This window comes from Neolamprologus brichardi, unplaced genomic scaffold (assembly GCF_056152115.1).
Source record: "Neolamprologus brichardi isolate AB-2024 unplaced genomic scaffold, ASM5615211v1 NODE_ptg000032l+_length_1147064_cov_1, whole genome shotgun sequence".
In the NCBI taxonomy this organism is placed as follows: domain Eukaryota; kingdom Metazoa; phylum Chordata; class Actinopteri; order Cichliformes; family Cichlidae; genus Neolamprologus; species Neolamprologus brichardi.
Window position 1 is genome coordinate 665,685 of NW_028270039.1, and position 20,176 is coordinate 685,860.

At 44.1% G+C, this 20,176-nt stretch overlaps 1 protein-coding gene across 2 annotated transcripts; it reads right to left on the minus strand.

The window, feature by feature from the left end:
• Positions 1–435: 435 nt before the first annotated feature.
• pitx3 (paired-like homeodomain 3) lies at positions 436–19,563 on the minus strand. Of its 2 annotated transcripts, XM_087836969.1 has the most exons (4): positions 19,372–19,563; positions 13,738–13,855; positions 8,971–9,176; positions 436–1,828 (listed from the first exon to the last, which is right to left on the minus strand). In XM_087836969.1, exons 2-4 carry the CDS (start codon positions 13,844–13,846, stop codon positions 1,256–1,258), a joined length of 888 nt encoding a protein of 295 aa, XP_087693095.1. In that variant the 5' UTR covers positions 13,847–13,855; positions 19,372–19,563; the 3' UTR covers positions 436–1,255. The 2 variants fall into 2 exon arrangements, with proteins under 2 accessions (XP_087693095.1, XP_087693096.1); XM_087836970.1 differs by lacking the exon at positions 19,372–19,563 and having other exon boundaries at positions 13,738–13,901.
• Positions 19,564–20,176: the final 613 nt, after the last annotated feature.

The following is a 20,176-nucleotide window of genomic DNA, read 5'->3' on the forward strand; positions in this document are numbered from 1 at the left end:
AACTCTGGGAGTTTCACAGTGCTTCAGTGTTACGTTCACTCATGTAAAACCCACTCGAGATGAAGTCACCCTGTGATTTAAAGCTGGATGAGTCAGATAACAGCAGTGGAAATGCTGATGCAAACTCCTTGTTTCTGACTTTGCTGGGACACCCTGCTCCTCGGGGCCTTTATATAAAACTGGCAGCGTCTCTGTGAATTCTCTCAGCGTTACTGGATCTGCTGTGGGCACCACTCACACTGTAGGTCAAACATATCATATCAGCACTATTTCCCATCGAACTCTCTTCCAGCCTGCTGCTTGCTGCTGAGGTGAGTGTGTTTCCATCACATCATGCACATTGCTTTGAGAACAGCGTGTTTTAGCTCGTGTCACGTCTCTGAAACGAGAGAAACGGAGTGATAGATGCTCTCCACGGTTCGTAGAATCGGATCCTTTAATTGGTTCATGAATGAGACAAAGCTACACCAGGAAGAAAGCTCGCTTGTTTTTTGTTTGGTTTTCTGTTATAACAACTGCACTCTTACATACATGTTTACAGTCATGGACTTTCTTTGTATAACACCACACAAATCTATATACTCAATGGCTTTTTATATTTACTTGAAACTTCTTGCTCATTCTGGTGCATGTGTGTGTGTTTGTTTGTTTAAATCCGAGGTCGTATTTCAGGACTAACCTCCTGTCACCTCTCCAAGCCGACCTTTGACCTATGATCCTTCAACGGTCGAGGAATTCACAATAAAGTTCTTAAAGAATGTGCTCATAGAACATCAAACTAGGCCTTTGTATTTGTAGAACATGCTCCTGTCATCCGTACTACATTTGATGTATTTTTCACATACAAAACAAACAGAAAAATTCAACTATATACATCTTCCAGTTGTGTTTGCAGCGAAGACTGCAGCTCAGAGGCTTTTGTGGGCCAGCAGCCGTCCAGTTGCAGCATCTTTGTTTTCTTTAGCCTTGGTTTCTACATTTATTCTAATCATGCAGTTCAAAAGAAGGCAAAAATGAAAAGGAACAATAATATTTAAAAATCATTTGAAGCAGTTGGTCAGTTCAGCGACAAAGCGCAGTGGTCCATCTGAACACGTCTATTTGTTGTGTCAGTTGTGGTGATAACTCTTATTGTGTGCCATGAACACAAGCTGGCAGTCTGCTGTGCGTCGGGCACGTTACAGATGGAACTAAGGAGATGTGAAGTGGGGTAGCAGTGAGTTTACAGCTGGTTGACTGAGTCACAGTTTCTAGTTCATACTGGCCGGTCCACAGCATATTGACAGGGGCTCAAGTTGGACACGGGGTTCTGCACTGCTGGATAGGCGAAATTGGTGTGCTGCTTGGCCTTGAGCCGCAGGCTGGCCAGGCTGGAGTTACAGGTGTCTCTGTACATGTAGGGACTGGCTGTGGTGGCGTAGGGGCAGGTGGCTGCGGTCACTGCTACCGAGTTGAGTGCTGAGGGACTGTTGAGGTTGTTGAGATTGCCCAGGTTGTTGAGGCTCGTAGCAGGAACTCCAGCTACTGCTGTGGGCACCATGCTAGAGGCCATGTTCATGGAGGGGATGGTGCTGGGTGGGGAGAACATGGGCTGGGATGACAGGGGGCTTACATTCATCGAGTTAAAGAATGGGAAGCTCTTGGCAGAGAGTGGGCTGCTTGCTGCTAGGCTCTTGGTGGCCCAGTTGTTGTAGGAATAACCCGTGTACATGTCATCATAGGGCTGCATGAGTCCATTGAATTGGGCACCGAAGCCATTTTTGCATAACTCTGCCTGCTGGTTCCTCTCGCGCTTTCTCCACTTGGCACGCCGGTTCTTGAACCACACCTAGGACGCACAAAAATAGCTAGTTATATGTTACAGTTCATACAGTGTGTGTGTGAACAGGTCAGTGTGAGGCATAAGAACGTTCTTTTTTCACAAACACAGCTGGACATGTTCTGAATTCTCTTTTTTGGCTTCACTTTCCTGGTTTAAAACCTTCAGTTACTCGTGAAAGCTGCAGCTCCACAGTCAGGTTGCACAGAAACCATCAGACACACAAGCTCAGACAGTGAATCGTTACAGCTGCCTTCTTTTCAGAAGAAAACCTTACATTTTGTCTGTATTTGTTACATTTTTGGAACATCTATAAAAACATACATATACATATATGTACTGTAACCCCAAACCACTGTTTTATTCTGTCGTCGTTAATAAACCCAGACAATTCCATTAAACACAGGTATACATAACTCATCATAATTAGGACCATACATAACATCTCCTAACTCACAGATATCAGTGAGTGGTCATTCTGGATGTTTGTACATCTGCCAGTTCGGAAGGGAACACTATGGGAACACTGTGGGAACACTGTGGGAACACTATGGGAACACTGTGGGAACACTGTGGGAACACTATGGGAACAATGTGGGAACACTATGGGAACACTGTGGGAACACTGTGGGAACACTATGGGAACACTATGTGAACACTGCGGGAACACTATGGGAACAATGTGGGAACACTATGGGAACACTGTGGGAACACTATGTGAACAATGTGGAAACACTATGTGAACACTGTGGGAACACTATGGGAACAATGTGGGAACACTATGGGAACACTGTGGGAACACTGTGGGAACACTATGTGAACACTATGTGAACACTGTGGGAACACTATGGGAACAATGTGGAAACACTGTGGGAACACTATGGGAACAATGTGGGAACACTATGGGAACAATGTGGAAACACTATGTGAACACTGTGGGAACACTATGGGAACAATGTGGGAACACTATGGGAACACTATGGGAACAATGTGGGAACACTATGGGAACAATGTGGAAACACTATGTGAACACTGTGGGAACACTATGGGAACAATGTGGGAACACTATGGGAACACTGTGGGAACACTATGTGAACACTATGTGAACACTGTGGGAACACTATGGGAACACTATGGGAGCAATGTGGAAACACTGTGGGAACACTATGGGAACAATGTGGGAACACTGTGGGAACACTATGTGAACACTATGGAAACACTGTGGGAACACTGTGGGAACACTATGGGAACACTGTGGGAACACTATGGGAACACTATGGGAACACTGTGGGAACACTGTGGGAACACTATGGGAACACTATGGGAACACTGTGGGAACACTATGGGAACACTGTGGGAACACTGTGGAAACACTGGGAACACTATGGGAACAATGTGGGAACACTGTGGGAACACTATGGGAACACTGTGGGAACACTGTGGGAACACTATGTGAACACTATGTGAACACTGTGGGAACACTATGGGAACAATGTGGAAACACTGTGGGAACACTATGGGAACAATGTGGGAACACTATGGGAACAATGTGGAAACACTATGTGAACACTGTGGGAACACTATGGGAACAATGTGGGAACACTATGGGAACACTATGGGAACAATGTGGGAACACTATGGGAACAATGTGGAAACACTATGTGAACACTGTGGGAACACTATGGGAACAATGTGGGAACACTATGGGAACACTGTGGGAACACTATGTGAACACTATGTGAACACTGTGGGAACACTATGGGAACACTATGGGAGCAATGTGGAAACACTGTGGGAACACTATGGGAACAATGTGGGAACACTGTGGGAACACTATGTGAACACTATGGAAACACTGTGGGAACACTGTGGGAACACTATGGGAACACTGTGGGAACACTATGGGAACACTATGGGAACACTGTGGGAACACTGTGGGAACACTATGGGAACACTATGGGAACACTGTGGGAACACTATGGGAACACTATGGGAACACTGTGGGAACACTGTGGAAACACTGGGAACACTATGGGAACAATGTGGGAACACTGTGGGAACACTATGGGAACACTATGGGAACAATGTGGGAACACTGTGGGAACACTATGGGAACACTGTGGGAACACTATGTGAACACTGTGGGAACACTATGGGAACACTATGGGAACACTGTGGGAACACTGTGGGAACACTATGTGAACACTGTGGGAACACTGTGGGAACACTATGGGGACACTGTGGGAACACTGTGGGAACACTATGGGAACACTGTGGGAACACTGTGGGAACACTATGGGGACACTGTGGGAACACTATGGGGACACTGTGGGAACACTATGGGAACACTATGTGAACACTGTGGGAACACTGTGGGGACACTGTGGGAACACTGTGGGAACACTATGGGAACACTATGGGAACACTGTGGGAACACTGTGGGGACACTGTGGGAACACTGTGGGAACACTATGGGAACACTATGGGAACATTGTGGGAACACTGTGGAAACACTGTGGGAACACAGTGGAAACACTGTGGGAACACTGTGGGAACACTATGGGAACATTGTGGGAACACTATGGGAACACTATGGGAACACTATGGGAACACTGTGGGAACACTACACTTGACAATTCTGCACTGGTCTCAGAATCATAGTTTGTATAATCATACAAATATAAGTTCATATATATTTTATTTTGAGATTTTTCAAACATTGTTACAACTCCAGCATGTAAGCTTTCTCGTTGCTGCACAGCATGCTCATATTTCCATAACATATTTTGGTTTAAAGAACAGCATGAACGCTGTATCTCATTAAAAAGAATAGTTTCATAAATATCTGGTAATTTGTGTCATTATAAACAGGTTATGGTGATTATAGCCCCAACAGTACTCACTTTCTTCTTTAACCAACGGCATCAGTATGTTTTGCAGCAGTGAGGCTGCAGAGGTCTTGAGATCATGAGATGTTCCTTGTGTGACACCTTTTATAGGCCGTCAGTTTGGACTGGCTGACAGAGGCTGATATGGAGATGGATGTGTTGTTGTATCACATTTACAAATATATTTACTTAGAAAACTGGTAACATTTTAATACTTATTTTAGCTGCTATATAAAATTAAGACTAGCTCTAATTAAAAAACTTATTCTTTTTGTTTTTTATTGTTTTGTGGAAGTTACATGAAAGTTCATTTGCAATGACAGAGCCAACAGGTAATGTTGAGGGTAGAAAAGGTTCAACTGTGGAGAGACATGCAGCATGAAGTGCCACAGACAGGAAGATCTAATTTGTCTGAAAGTTGACGTCTAACAGTTTCACTCATAATTTTATTTCAATAACAAAGACAAAAGCGAAGGACCAAGAAAGTTAGAGACTGTCTCTTAACCCCTGTCAAATACTCAGTAATATTGTGTGCGTACGAACCCACAGTCTCTGAAATACGTGATGATCACAGACAGTAAGTGTACTGTCAAACAGTCATATTAGGAAGGCTTATTAAAACTCATAATTCACTTATTTGAATTGTGAAATCTCAATGAAAGAAATGTCAGGGAAGGGCAAGCGTCACGTTGGTGCTTTTATGGCCCTATATTTGGAGGATATATATCAGATTAAAGCTTTAGTGGAAAATTCAAATCGAGGGTTTTTCGAAATGAGAGGAGTTCTTCTGTCGCTACATTTCTGGACAAACTTTGCAGAACAATGGTGTTTGACACACTCCACCATCCATATAAATACTTGGTGTAATATCTGCTTCACTCTGATTGACATGTAAACGCTATTTCACATCCCTGTTTCTTCATTAAGCAACACTAAACTGTGAGCTCGAGTTTCCTGAGCCGGAGAAAATTGTGCATATATTTCTGATATCACAGATTACTGTGACGCTCCACTCAGCCACTTCTCTGTCACACCTCCAAGCTATAGAAAACACCGCTGCTCTTTTATACTCTTTACACTGGCTTCCTGCAGATTTTAGAAGTCATTTTTAAATTATTTTTACATATATATAAATATATATATTTTAATTCCCGTCTCGCCCCTGCGGGCGGTCTACCCTTGAAGCTCGGGGAGGCGGAGCTTTTCAGCACAAAGACTTTGTTCAGCTGACTCTATGGACTCAACGTCACTTACAAACATTTTTGTTTCTTTATTCTGTCTTGTTTGAATTGATTTTTTGTTTTGTTTTTTTATCTTATTAACTGTATTTTAATTTCCTATGAGTTTATTATTCCTGTCGTTTCATTTGTGATGCACAGCGCTTTGTGACAAACACTTTATATTTACTTCCTGGTGATGTGTTCAGGACCACGTGTCTGTCATGTTCACGTTTTCTGCTGCTTTAACCCTCCTGAACCTTTGCGTTGGTACAAGCTGTGCATCAGCCGATCCTACAGCAGCAGAGAAGTGTCGGGACACAAGCTTGTGAGAGTCGTCTGCAATGCTGTTTGAAGCTTTCTGAGAGGTTTTTTCACTTTGATGCGTCTTTTGCTGAAACAAATCCAACGATCCCTCTGAAACCACAGTGAGACACGTTTGATGTGATGGACTGGTTACCGTACTCCACTGTGCCTGAAAAATAGTCACCACAGAAACTCTGACCCAGTTTCGTCTGTTGACACATCTACCAGTGCAGAGACTGGGCCCGTCTTTAGCGCGTCACCTGACCGACCCGAGCTGTCGGAAAGCCAAACCTACCAAACAATAATCAGGTTTAACAGCAACCCGCTCAACAGCTGCCAGCTTTAGTTTACAGGTTTACCAGAGCACTCCTGACTGTTGGGAGCTGTTTATTCAATGTAGTCTCATCTTTAGAGTAAGAGACCAGACGTGCTGACCTCTGACACCTCTCGACTCTATTAAGCAGCACAAGCAGGTTAAAAGTTTCATTTATCTGTTTTAACTCCTTAGACCAGGAATCAACAACGTCTGCAACAGATTTAAGGCGAGTACGGGCATGTAGCACTTTACATCATCATCTAATGCTTTGGATGTCTTTACAAAACGTGCTGCCATCCACCAACATTCACTGTGTTGTACAAACGTTTCTCATCCAGCATCATTATCAGCACTGATTTACCGCACGCCCCGACTAAAGTCTCACCGCTGAATATGCAACCGACAGTCAACAAGTGTCATCCAGTCCAGATTTAAATGTCCTGCACTGAAACCAGCCTTTGTCCTGGTCTCTGAACATTTGATGATCATTTTTAATTTGAGTCTGACACAAAGACAGGAACATGAAAGTGTAAGGCCGGCCTGATGTGGAGCGTATTTGATGGGGTGTATTTCACATTTCAAATCCAAAAGTATGAGTCTGTTAATCTGCTTTCAGTTCAACACACAGTCAGTGTAGATCACGCTGATCCAACGTGAAAACCAATAATGCGTCACTTAGTTCTTTACCCAAGAATCTGTCTCATCAACAGAGGGGGGATCTGTGCCACGCCCTGTTCCTGCGAAACCATAGAGGAAGTGGGTCATGTGACCGCACGTTTTTAAAGAGTCAACCCTTTCACTCATCCTGCAGAGAGGAGCGCCTCGTCGCACAAGAATGAAACACATATAAGTTCAGAAACTTACTTTGAAAGGCAGAAAAATCAAACTTTTGTTTGTGTTTACAGATGAAATGTTTTAGCGCTCTGTAAGCTCACTGTGAGTAACTCAAACAAGTCCAGACTCCTCAGACTGTGATGATGACATATTTAAACTACCTGTCATTGCTACTGTGACCTTTGCACACAAAACCAGATCCTACAGCTACACTGGATGGTCACACCGGGGGCAGGTTGTGCCATAAACCACTGTGTTTCGTATCCACAGCGATCGCTCCCACATGCACAACATCCTGAAATACATGTTTCAGTTGGAGTCGCTTTAAGTAAAAACTGGCACAGCACAGCCAGCTTTGATGTTTAACAATAGCTCCCTGACAAACCACACGAATCACACTGACACATGAAATATTTGGAACGTGGAGGAATCGGCTTCTACGGTCCGCATCGAGAGCTTTTAAATTCCACCGATGGACGTCGGGAACGACACAATGTGCGCTCTATTGTCCTTTCAAATATCAGCCGAGCGAGCTATGTGACCTTTCCTACAGCCAACATTAATTTGATCCATTACTCGTCAGGCAGGCCGGCGATTGTATTGTCATCCAGCACAATGTGTGTCCTCCTGCTTCATATAGCTACAATGACCAAACCAGTGGGCGTGGCCTCACATCTAGCTTTATTGTCCAAACTCACGCTTTGGTGAAGGGAACAAAACGTTCCTAGCTAGTTACACAGAGTTACATCCATGGGGCAGATTTGTTAATGACATGTTTCAGCATCGTACAGCACGGTGCACACAGAAGACGTATCCTCTTGAGTTATGCTAACATCATAAATTCTGCCCCAGCGTTACAGATGAACGTAACTTTTAAAGATTACAATCAGTGTTACAGAGCAAAGTGTTTTCCTGAGCAGATGAAGATCCGACAGGATTAAACCCCAGATTGCAAAGACACTTTTCTGCCTTTGAATCTTTGGAGGTGCACAAAGTGAGGGAGATGTTTCTGATGTGGTCCTTTCAGCTCGTGCTGTGTGCACACAAACCTTCCCACCTGCAGCCAATCAGAAACTCTGAAGAGCCAACAAAGCTAAAAAGGTTGTTTCCCTTGATGAACTTAGAATAAGAATAATTCCACCCTGGAGTAAAAGCAGAGTAACATGTCAGAGTCCATTTGTCACTATTGTTTATGAACAGTAGCACATCTGTGGGACTGTCCCACTGCTGGACAGCATGTTGTGAGCAGACGTCTTATTTGCCTGAGCTCTGCACTCTGCCTTCTCCTGTGCAGGCTGACACCATTCAAATGAAGGAGATCACGATTTTTGTGCTGCGGTCACTGTGAATGCTCACTTAGAAGCAGCAGGTGTAACTCTGCACAGCTTGACCGTGGCACTAAAGTGGTGGTTTGCAGCAGTCACAGCTAATGAGTTTGCACACTTGGGGGACACAGTCATTGCACACAAAGGCCACCAAACGTTAATGCAGGGAAATGCTTGCAAACATGTTCTGCAGCCTTTTTACTAAACATGTCACCTATGCAGTCAGGGCTTCCTGTGCCCACCACGACAGCACTCGTGTACCCACCCTGACCCGAGCCTCGGTGAGGTTGGTCCATACTGCAATCTCCTCTCTGGTGCTCATGTCGGGGTAGCGGTTCCTCTGGAAGGTGGCCTCCAGTTCCTGCAGCTGCTGGCTGGTGAAGTGTGTTCTCTGCCGCCGCTGCTTCTTCTTCAGAGAGCCGTCCTCAGCGCTGGACTCGTCCAGCTGGTTCTGCTGGGATTTCTCTGTGTCTACAGACACACAGGGTATAACACAGAGCATGAGACACGAGGAGGAAGTGACAGCAACGACTCTGTAGACTATCAGCTGGTCGTGGAGGTTCGTACATGACTGTGAAGATGATTAATTAAACAGAAACATATAACTGCATGTTGCTGTGGCTGACGATGCAAATCAGCTCAGTCATAACTGTACTCATGAAGCTACGACTGAAAGCAGCTGTGGACTCAGATTTCATATGTTCCCTGTAAAGGCCGATAAACCTGATCAGCATTAATCAACAAATCCATGAGAAATCCTTTAACACCAACGACACCTGCTGTACATCACCGTAACCAGCACCACACCTGCAAGGATGAACTTGTTTCTCAAATAACAGACGTTTGTAAATATGTATCAAACATTTATTGACTTTGAAGTAAAATACATGAAAACAAGAGTGTTTGCATGTTTCTCAGTTCATTCAGCATCTCTGCTTTTCTGACTCTACTCAGGAAGTTCACAAATGTTTTTCATTTTATACCCACAGTCACTCATTTGTAACTGGTAAACGGTGATCACATGGTACCTTTCAAGTACAAGTCATCCAGTCATACATCCTCCCTGAGCCTGGTTCTGCTGGAGGTTTCTTCCTGTTAAAAGGGAGTTTTTCCTTCCCACTGTCACCAAAGTGCTGCTCATAGGGGGTCATATGATTGTTGGGTTTTTCTCTGTATCTATGAAGCGCCTTGAGGCGACTTTTGTTGTGATTTGGCGCTATATAAATAAAATTGAATTGAATTGAATTGAATACACACAGTCATGTCTGAGTACTTTCTAATACTCGAACACTGGGAGGAGTCAGGGTCCAAGCACCCATCTGACTGGACCCATTTAACCATTATACCAGTACAAACAGATCCAGTTTTGTTACGCAGTAAAGTTAACATTTGCAAATTAACGTGCAAATTTTACATTTGTATAAATTATGAAACAAAGTGGTTTAATGTAGATCTGAAGTGCTTTCACTTTAAGTCACAGAACTAACACGCAAGCTAACGTCCGACTTTAACATCAGTGATATTTGTTACAGTCATGTTGTGTGTTAAACAGTTAAACAGTTGACAGAAGCAATGCTTTTATTTGTTGTTGTTTTCTTTGTTGTGATATTTACAAACTGCTCTTCCTGTTGAATAAACGCCCCGGATCATAAAAATAAAGTGTGAATATAAGGAGTGCCACGGCCCGGCTCTGTTCGGACGTCGAGGAGTCCGTTCCACGCTGTGATCACAGAGGCCATCCCTGCCATCTGTGATCACACTTCCTGTTCCACGTCTTTGTGTTTGGTTCAGTGTCTGTTGCTCTCGGTGTTCCCTCGCTCCTGTGTCACTTCTCTTGTATTTAGTCTGTTCACGTGTTTCCGTCTCCAGAAGTCTGTTTGTTTACCTTTTTGTCCATGTCGTGCGTTCCCTGTTTTATTTTGATAGTCCCTGCTTCCGTGTGTGTTACACTTTGGCTTTCTTGGCTCATTAGTGGATTGTGTGCCCAGGTGTTTCCTCTCCGCCCTTACCTTTCCTTTGTCATGTCCTTACACCCCGGCTGTGCTGTGTGTGCTTCTGTTCTCACTGTTCGGTGACTTTTGGGTTTCCTGCATCCTAAAGCTTCAGCAGTAAAGCTGCTGTTTCAGGGTTGCTGCTGGGTTGTCACACAGCAACCACGCATCACTTCCATGACCATCTCTGCATTTGAACTTGTGTATTTGTGATGCGCTTCCAGCATCCATTAATAATCATTAAGAAAAGGTTGAGAGTGAAAAACCACAGGAAATGTACTTTATTGTTTTATAAACATCCTATTTGTTTGATTATCGACACCAGAAAAACTGAACGGGAATCATCCGAATGCCGTAGGACAGTGATTTCCCAAAATGGGAATTTTGCTGTCTTCGGAGAGAGCTCGAGACACTGGAAACATGCTCCCGTCGTGAAGCGCCACATCTTTCATGCTGGATGGCTCCGGCACTATCCAGACCAGCTGAAACTGACTGGATAATGATGTGAGACCAGTCATCAGATGGTGTCGCTCTGTCAGAACGTAACATCGTGTTGCCTGCAGGGAGTGTCTGCAAACAGTGCATCATGGTCAGAGATGTGCAGGAGAGCAGAGTGATTGCATTTCGCCCCCAGTGCAGTGTTTAAGGGACTGCATGTTATGTCTGCCAGGCCTCCTCTCTGACAGATCCGACTCCTGCAATTTGAGGACCTCACAGAAAGCAGTGAAATTAGTTGGCCAGTTAATCCTGTGGATCAGGCTTTTGTGACGAGGGCAGGTTGGGCTCTGTTTGGTGAGGGCTTAGCTCTCTGGGAGCAGCTCAAAATGATCAGCAGGGTTTAAAAGCAGGCTCCAAGGGACCACCGACCAAATGAATAAGCTGAAGCTGCTATCTGGCAGTAAACTGACACTGGGTAAGCTGTCACTTAAGGCCAAAATCTATAACACAATACGGACGAAAGGGCAGCGACCTTTAGAGTAATGCAGACGGACAATAGGAGCAATCGGACTGATGATGTGCCGACATGACAGAGTCCTTCCAGGTCAGCTTCTCCGAGATTTTAATACGGAAAACAACTTCAAGAAGCTTTTAACCAAATTACTTTTCAACAGCTGGAAAAACACAAAGAGCACGATGCGTTCACAGGAAGAAGGAAAAGACACGAGCTGCTGAACGTAGACGAGTCCCAGCTCTCTGAAGCCAGGCAGGTTTCACAGGAGCGCTGCCTTTGATCCAGAGAGAAAGCGTCCAGTGGCACCGCACGCTCGTTCAGTTACGCCTGCAGCACAGGCGTCAGCTCGCTGTGGCGAGGTGTGGCAGCCATTCTCCAGAATAACAGAGCTCAAGGGTGGATGTTTTGTTCATGATCACGTGAACATCAAACTGAAAGTCATCTGTTTGGATACAAATATATATAAAATAGCCTGTGTGTGTGTGTGTGTGTGTGTGTGTGTGTGTGTGTGTGTGTCTGTGTGTGTGTGTGTGTGTGTGTGTGTGTGTGTGTGTGTCTGTGTGTGTGTGTGTGTGTGTGTGTGTGTGTGTGTGTGTGTGTGTGTCTGTGTGTGTGTGTGTGTGTGCGTGTCTGTGTGCGTGTGTGTGTGTGTGTCTGTGTGTGTGTGTGTGTGTGTGCGTGTGTGTGTGTGTGTGTGTGTGTGTGTGTGTGCGTGTCTGTGTGTGTGTGTGTGTGTGTGTGTGTGTGTGTGTCTGTGTGCGTGTGTGTGTGTGTGTCTGTGTGTGTGTGTGTGTGTGTGTGTGTGTGTGTGTCTGTGTGCGTGTGTGTGTGTGTGTGTGTGTGTGTGTGTGTGTGTGTGTGTGTCTGTGTGTCTGTGTGTTCGTGTGTGTGTCTGTGTGTGTGTGTGTGTGTGGTAAATGGAAGTTATGACATGTTTTATTGCTAAAGACAATTTCTTTAAACCAGACTTTATTATTATTATAATTATAATTATTGTTATTAGTTCTTTATTTATCCAGGTAAAAATCTCAGTGCGATTAAAATCTCATTTCCTGACAGACCGGGCATCAATGTATTCATTATTTATGAAGTTGTAGTTATTTCGGGTTTTATTGCGCAGTAAAGGGTTGTAATTCATAAATTGTGTGATTTCGATTGTGAACTTTGAACACTGAGTTTTACCTTCAAAATAAAAGCTTTCTTTGATTCATTATTAATAAGCAGTTTTAACGGGATGAGAAATGTGACAGAACCCGGAGAACAAAAGGCGCAGCGGGTGCTGGAGGACGCGCCGTGTTTCTCTTTAGAATAGCTCGTGTTTGACAGTTTGTTAGTGCCACGGATCTCGTGGCAGAGTGGGGCCATTAGATTGGGTTACACGCACATAAACACGCAGCCTCACAGCACTGATACGGACTGGCAGACGGGTGTGTGGGTTCAGATCAGACCTCAGAGAGCGAAGACGATGATGTACGACCAGTCACGTCACGCAAGTCTGTGAAACTATAAAAATGTCAGTGGGTTAATTTTTTAAAGCGAAGCTGAGCGCCAGCTTCATCAAACTGCAGCTTGTTTCTCTGTGAGAACGAGTCCCCAAACTGCGTCCGTCCCACGGTCACGTATCAATCGGCGGTTCACGGGAAGCTGTTCTTCGTCGCTTTGGTGATTAAAGACAGAAATGTGGCGACGGCCGCAACTTCTCCCGTTTTCTCGCTCGTAAAGAGCGCGCGACCGTCGGCGCCGGTCCGGTGCGCGTCCACGGACGAGAATCACGTTTGATTGTTCGGCGGTTCATTTTCATATTCAAAGTCGGATTGAGCGACGTTTGATTAGAGCTTATCATCGGCCTGAGTTTGGGCCTAGAGAGTCTACGCCGACACAAATGAAAAAGGCTCAGGATGTAATTCCACTCGCAGCGCAACTCTGCAGCCTTTCTTTGCTTCTGTGATGACTTTACACTCGAGGTCAGCGGACACAGCAGCCCGCAGTTTCCAGTCATCTTCACGGACACCTCGCTGTTAGAGTAAACTAATAAAGCATTTAGTGCATGTCTGCAGTGCATCATGTGCGACAGACAGATCAGACTGACCGCTCTGGTCCAGGCCTTTACATCCCGGGTCATGCTGCGGGGTCCCGGAGTCTGAGAGCGACAGCGCCGGGCTGCGGGGGTCACCGTCCGTCAGAAGGTTAAAATCCATAACCAGGCTCTGCACACAGACACACACAGAGCGAAAGACACGGTCAGAACAGGTTTCACCTGCAGTCAGCATAAAGAAAGAAACACAAAGCTCAGTGACCACAATGATCATCGAATAAATCTACAATCCTGCCAACAGAAAGACGATTTTACCTTTTTAAATATTCCAAGAACATTTTCATCATTTTGTAATATTGTTACTTTATTGTTTGCAGCGTTGATCAGATGATTATCCTCCTCTAATATTGTGTCTTACTGCAGGAACATTTATCCAGTTTTCTCCAGTTTTATATTTATGACTCATGTCCAGCTGCCATAATCCACACAGAGCTGATAAAATACTGTTGCCAGCTACTATTGTGCACAACTCCTTTCTTTAATGTACAAAGGGACTGAGGTTTTCATAATCGTGAAAAATTCAAAAATATTATCAAATACTCTGACGTGAAGTGCATCAAATCAAACACACGGTTCATCATGTGCATACAATCATCTCTGCATCTGAGGATCACCTCTTTGTGTCTCCCTCTGAATCAGTGTTTCATGTGGTCTGTGTGTTACTTGTCCATACATGCTCTCTTCTCTCTCCAAGCTTCCCTTTCACACTCGGCTGTGGTTATGATTATGATCCCTGTATAGAAGGCTGACACAAGCAGCTATAAGTAGACCTCCCTTGAATTGGCTCTATTTTGGGACACACAGGGAGCGCTATGGCTGTAAAACACACTATGACATTTCCAAGACAAACTTAAGACCGTGAGGTCAAAGTGTCGGTCACTTGTTTATTAATCTGAAAGCAGCTGATTTTGAAAACGATAGGATGATTTATGGCTTTGAGGTGAAAATAGGATTTAATCACAACATGCTGGTTCAAAATGAAGCCAGTAGAAACTGTCCTGAAGCGAGCGGATCAGTGCAAAGTGCTGGACTCCATCAAATCAAAGAAAAGACCCTGAACTCAGCACGCTGCCAATGTTTACTCGTCTTTTTGATCGACTTTGCATTTTCCACGTTCGGTCAGTGAGTGAAAACTCAGAGCAGGTCTTGAGGCTACTGTCAGCGAATCCATGTCATCAGAGGTTTAAAAAGATGACACGCCTGCTGCCCGTTTGATGTTGCCAGTGTCTGTGTGTAGTCAGCGTTGTGGTTACAAGCTTTATACTTAGAAGCAGCACATTTAGATTTCCAGGCGAACGGGTATTTGTGACCCCCACCTCTCCTCAGCCCCTCCATCATGAATGTGTCTCCCTGTCCTCTGTTTGCCACTATGCCAGGCCTGACATTCTGCTAGAGTTAAAGCAGAGGGCTCGGACTGAGCATCAAAGACCACCATCCCACTGCTAACGTGGATTAAACACTAGCCCCTGTTTTATGGCAGGAATTCATTAAAATGGCCTGAAAAGAAGTTTGAGAAAATGAGATGCTGTTATCCTGAGCGGACTGGTCTCTTCCAGGAGGACTGAGCCTCCATCCATGATGTGATGGCTTACTTAATGCAGATGATCTGAATCACGTGTTATGGTCATTACAGTCGATCCATCTGAAGTCAGTGAAACACCAACAGGAGACTTTAGAGCAGCGTGGCAGACATTACGCTCTGCTAGATGACGTTCCAGCTCACAGGAGAGCTTCATCTTTACGATAAGGAGCACTGTGTGGTGGCTCAACATGTAGCAATGGTTTTCGTTTAATTTGTCACTCATCTATACTCTACTCTGGAAATATGGGAGGTAGAACCAGTGACCACAGGGAGTTTTTGTTGTTTTGTCTTTTTCTATTGTTCTAATCAGTTTCTCTTGGCAGAAATGCCCTAAAGAGTCTATGCAAATATTTGTAGCTCCATGCAAAAGACTCCTAAAGACTCCTACAGAGAGGACATAAAGTCCTAATATTTAGAGGTCAGCTCAAAATCAAGTAACAATACTACATGTCATTTTAAAAGAACCACACAACGCCAAACAAATGCAAATGTGCTCGACTAACGTTCACAGAAGAAATGCTGTTTTCACAACAACACAAAAATACACAACTGCATTTTCTTGCTGCTCCCACTTCACACTGTGTCCGCGCGTGTAACGCTGCGCTGAGGCCAACCTGCATATTGTGATGAAAGGTTTATCACCGCGCCACATCTGAATCAACGTTTCTCAGCCTTTAAAAGCACATTCGTGTGATCACCGCCAACATAGACTTCAGAGAAAAAAGGCTCGCATCTCTTTTTTATTGAGCATCCGGGACAATGGTGACAACATTTCACAACAGAAAATGAGCACTGCGTGGAAGCTACTGCTGATCGCGGGGTGGGGGGGCGAGACCTCGGTGCTTTAATGACTCTGACATGGACGGTGCGTTAAAAAGATCAGTTACTGTTTTATTTTCCATTTTTCTTTAACGGGATGACTTAATAGCGACAAACACACTTTTACACTCGAGGCCCATCGAGGCTTTACTGTGAACGTCAAACAGAAGCAGCAGATCACAAACAGCAAACACTGACACAACATATGAATTCAGTCAATCAGCTTATGTGATAATGAACTCTTTTCATTTGAAAACACACCATCGAGTGGATGTTTACCTTTGCGCTGGGTTGTTGAGCCACTTCTCTGTTTTAAAGCTAACAGCCGTCCACAGACGCCACTTACAGGGCGATGGACTCGACAGAGCAACAGCCGCCCAGCTTTAGTATCAGCACGGTCCGGTATTCTGGCCAGAAATGACAGTGCGCTCGTTTTGGGCACTACATCCGCCGTGGCAGTGATGGATGGACGCGGGGCCTGCTGTCAGTGTGGAGAGGCCCGAGAGGCTGTGCGGGTGATGCAAGCCACTCATTTTGTCCAAAACAACGTGGCACAACCCCACCCACCGACACTCACACACCTTCGTGAAGGGCTCGATTATATTTGTAAAATCAAAAGCCTCATCCTGCCTCCTGCTCAGTATGTCCAACAAACTATCACCGAGCTAACGAGCAGGCCGGGCCTCAGCAGCTGACAGTGTGACTAATCACAGCAGAGCCTCCCGTGACCGATCCACTGAGCTGAGCAGACTTTTTCACGGATCTTACCTCTGCTTTCTAACACAGACTGCTTTCCTGGAGCGCACTCGAACCTCTGCTTTGAAACAAAGCCTAAAACACGGGTAACCTGGAGGAGGCGGGCGGGGGTCCTGCTAGGAAGTAAACGCAAATCAACAGTTTGCATGAGCAGGAGCGCTTTGCATGAGTAGCAGCCTGGTGCCATCGAGCTCAAAGCACATATCTGCTGACGATAAAACATTAAATACTTAAAAAAGCGGGATCCTCTCATTTCCCGGCAGTTCTGGAGGTCCATCTGGCAGTGCGCGCGGCGGCGTGCTCGCATTTCCACGGACAGCAGGCATTAGCCCGGGAATTATTCATAAACGCGTTGAGAATTAATTCCTGGGATTAAGAGTTGATTAAGATGTGTGTCACTTTGCTGTCTGAGAACTTATTAAGGGCCTCCTCCTCCTAAGAGGCGGCAGATGGAATTTCGGCCCAATGTTTGTAGATGTTAATTTCTGCCCTCCTATAACAGCCATTTGCATATGATTGAGGGAGCGAGGCCGATGAAGTCCTGCAGCAGAATCACGGAGGAATAATTGGTTGGGCGAGCCAATAGAAGCTCTCGACAGTGATCAGTACAGAGCGTTTCCACATCAAGAATTTATTAGGCCCGATAAAAAATGCATTTCAGCCATTCAGCTCAGTCTGCGAAGCAACTTTAGTTAACAGAAATCCAGACCTGCAGGGGAATACTAAACACTCACGAGTTTATTCACAGACGGCGGGTCAAGTCCTGCGCGTGAATCTGGGTCCACTTATAACTAAAGGTTGTGTTTGAGAGTCAGTCTGCAGGGATGGAAGAGCGCAGTTTGATTTGCGATCTGCTTCTTATTGTTAGATGGAGCACAAATGACAGTCAACTCCAAGTCTGTATTATTATTATTATTATTATTATTATTATTATTATTATTATTATTATTATTATTATTATCACTTCGACAGATCACAAAAGTAATTTAAACGATCAGTCATTGTGCTGGAGCCTTGGCCTCTCGGAGCACCTCGGCCCTCGGCTGGGTGTAAAATATTTCCATTGTGCCCTGAGGACAAACGTGAACTTCGATTAAACAAATTCAACTAAGTATTTTCATATGTCCGGATCTGAAAACATATGCAAAAAAGGCTATAAAGTGCAGGCCTGCAGGGCCAATGCTAAGATGGTCCTTTATAAATTAAAAAAACAATCGCTTTGATTTTCATGTTTATAATGATAACAACAACAACAATAATAATATTAATAAAAATAATAATAATAAAGATAATAATATGAGCAGCGCGATTTGAGTTTATAGTGATCGAACATTTTGATCTGTTTATTCTGTAATAACAGTTTCACGCTCTTTCACTTCTTTGTTATTTTAAAGGAATGAAACAAAATTATTTTGTGTAATAAAATAAAAATAAAAATAAAAATAAAAATAAAAATAAAAATAAAAATAAAAATAAAAATAAAAATAAAAATAAAAATATGACCAGCGCGAGTTTCTGAGTTTATAGTGATCGAACATTTTGATCTGTTTATTCTGTAATAACAGTTTGAATTGAAAAATGACAGTTTTAATGACAGCTTTTTCCCTTTTTTGTTATTTTAAAGGAATGAAACAAAATTATTTTGTGGAACAATAATAAAATAATAATAATAATAATAATAATAATAATAATAATAATAATAATAATAATAATAATAATAGCATTATTATTATTATTATTGTTGTTGTTGTTGTTTCCTTGAAGATTCCCTTCAGTGTGTTTACACAGAGTGAAGCTTGTGAGTATCCGCGCGCGTGTATGTCCGCGCGTTTCAGTGTTTCTGTCCGCGGGTTTGTGGGGTTTCCTCGGGCCTCTGCAGCCTCCCGTCAGTTTTCCTCACATTCACAAATATTTTTCACATTTTCAAATATTGTCACGTCATCGTTTGAACATGTTTCGAGATGATCATCTGTCTGGTTATTACAAAAATAGAGGTAAAAGAAAAACAGGCCTCGGACACCCACGCAGAAGCGCCGCAGCAAACAGCACCGCTCTCTTGTACCCATTGTCGGGTTTACTCTAAGCACGTCACGCTTGTGTTGTCTATGTGAGGTTGGCCTGTACAAAGTTAATATTCTCATGTTGTAACCACCGTGATTTAACTGAAGCATCAAACGGTCGCTTTTCATCAGCACAGTGATCTGCTCACGAGGAACGCAGACGGGCTTTTATTTGCGTTCCAGGCTATTCACGGTTTATTCTTCTGACTCTGTCCAAGAACAAACAACGTGTGCATTTTGGAAAAGTGCAAATCGTCCCACAGAAGAACGTTAACGAGGCCTCTCAGTTTTACTTTGGTCGTCTTGCGAACTTTATGCACAGGAAAAAAATCTACTTGGATTTCAAACACACCAAAATAAAAAGAGCAGATTACAGAAGGGAAGCGGGGAAAGTTGGGCCGTTTCACTTACGTGGAATCCCAGGCTAGTTAAATTAATCCGTGGAAAGGCAAAGAGCTCTGCTGCAGGCTGATGGCTGTCCTGGCGTCAGGTCTGCCGGTGACATGGACAAAAAGTTCCCCGGTGCGTCCAAACCTCAGAAGAATGTGTCTGCCGTCACTCTCGGTCTTCCTCCTCTTCTTCTGTCCTCGGTACTGTCAGACATGAAGGCTGTGGACGAGTGAGACTTGATCCCACACAGAGTATAGGGAAGAGGCGGGAGGGGGTGCGGGGATGGGAGGGGTTGATCTGGTGCTAAGTATTGTGTGCGACAGGTCCACTGCAGAGAGGAGAGGCGACCCCACACACACGCACACACACACGCACGCACTCAGACACGCACTGATGTGCAAACACACGCAAACACTGAACTCCCATTGGCTCTGTCTACAAACACCCTCCATCTCTTCCTGACTGCACAACTCTGGTTATTATTTACCTGCACATTGTTTGTAGGGAAGCTTGCAGCTGCGCTTCTAGCTTTAACATTCAACCAGAAAATGAACAATAGTTTAGTTTAAATCGAATTAATTTAATAATTATTTAATCATTTTCAGTTTAGTTTACACTCAAGTTTCTTTGTGACACAGAAATACAGAAATCTGTCACATAAGCTCGAATATTTACTTGAATAGAAAAGAAATGCATCTGTAATTTAACACATTTAACCACGTGTTCCGTGAACCTGGAATTCTGTGACTAATGCAGCTGACACCAATCAACGGACTTCATTGGACTTTTAAAGAAGCACCGCTATAGAGAAATGATTTTCATAAAC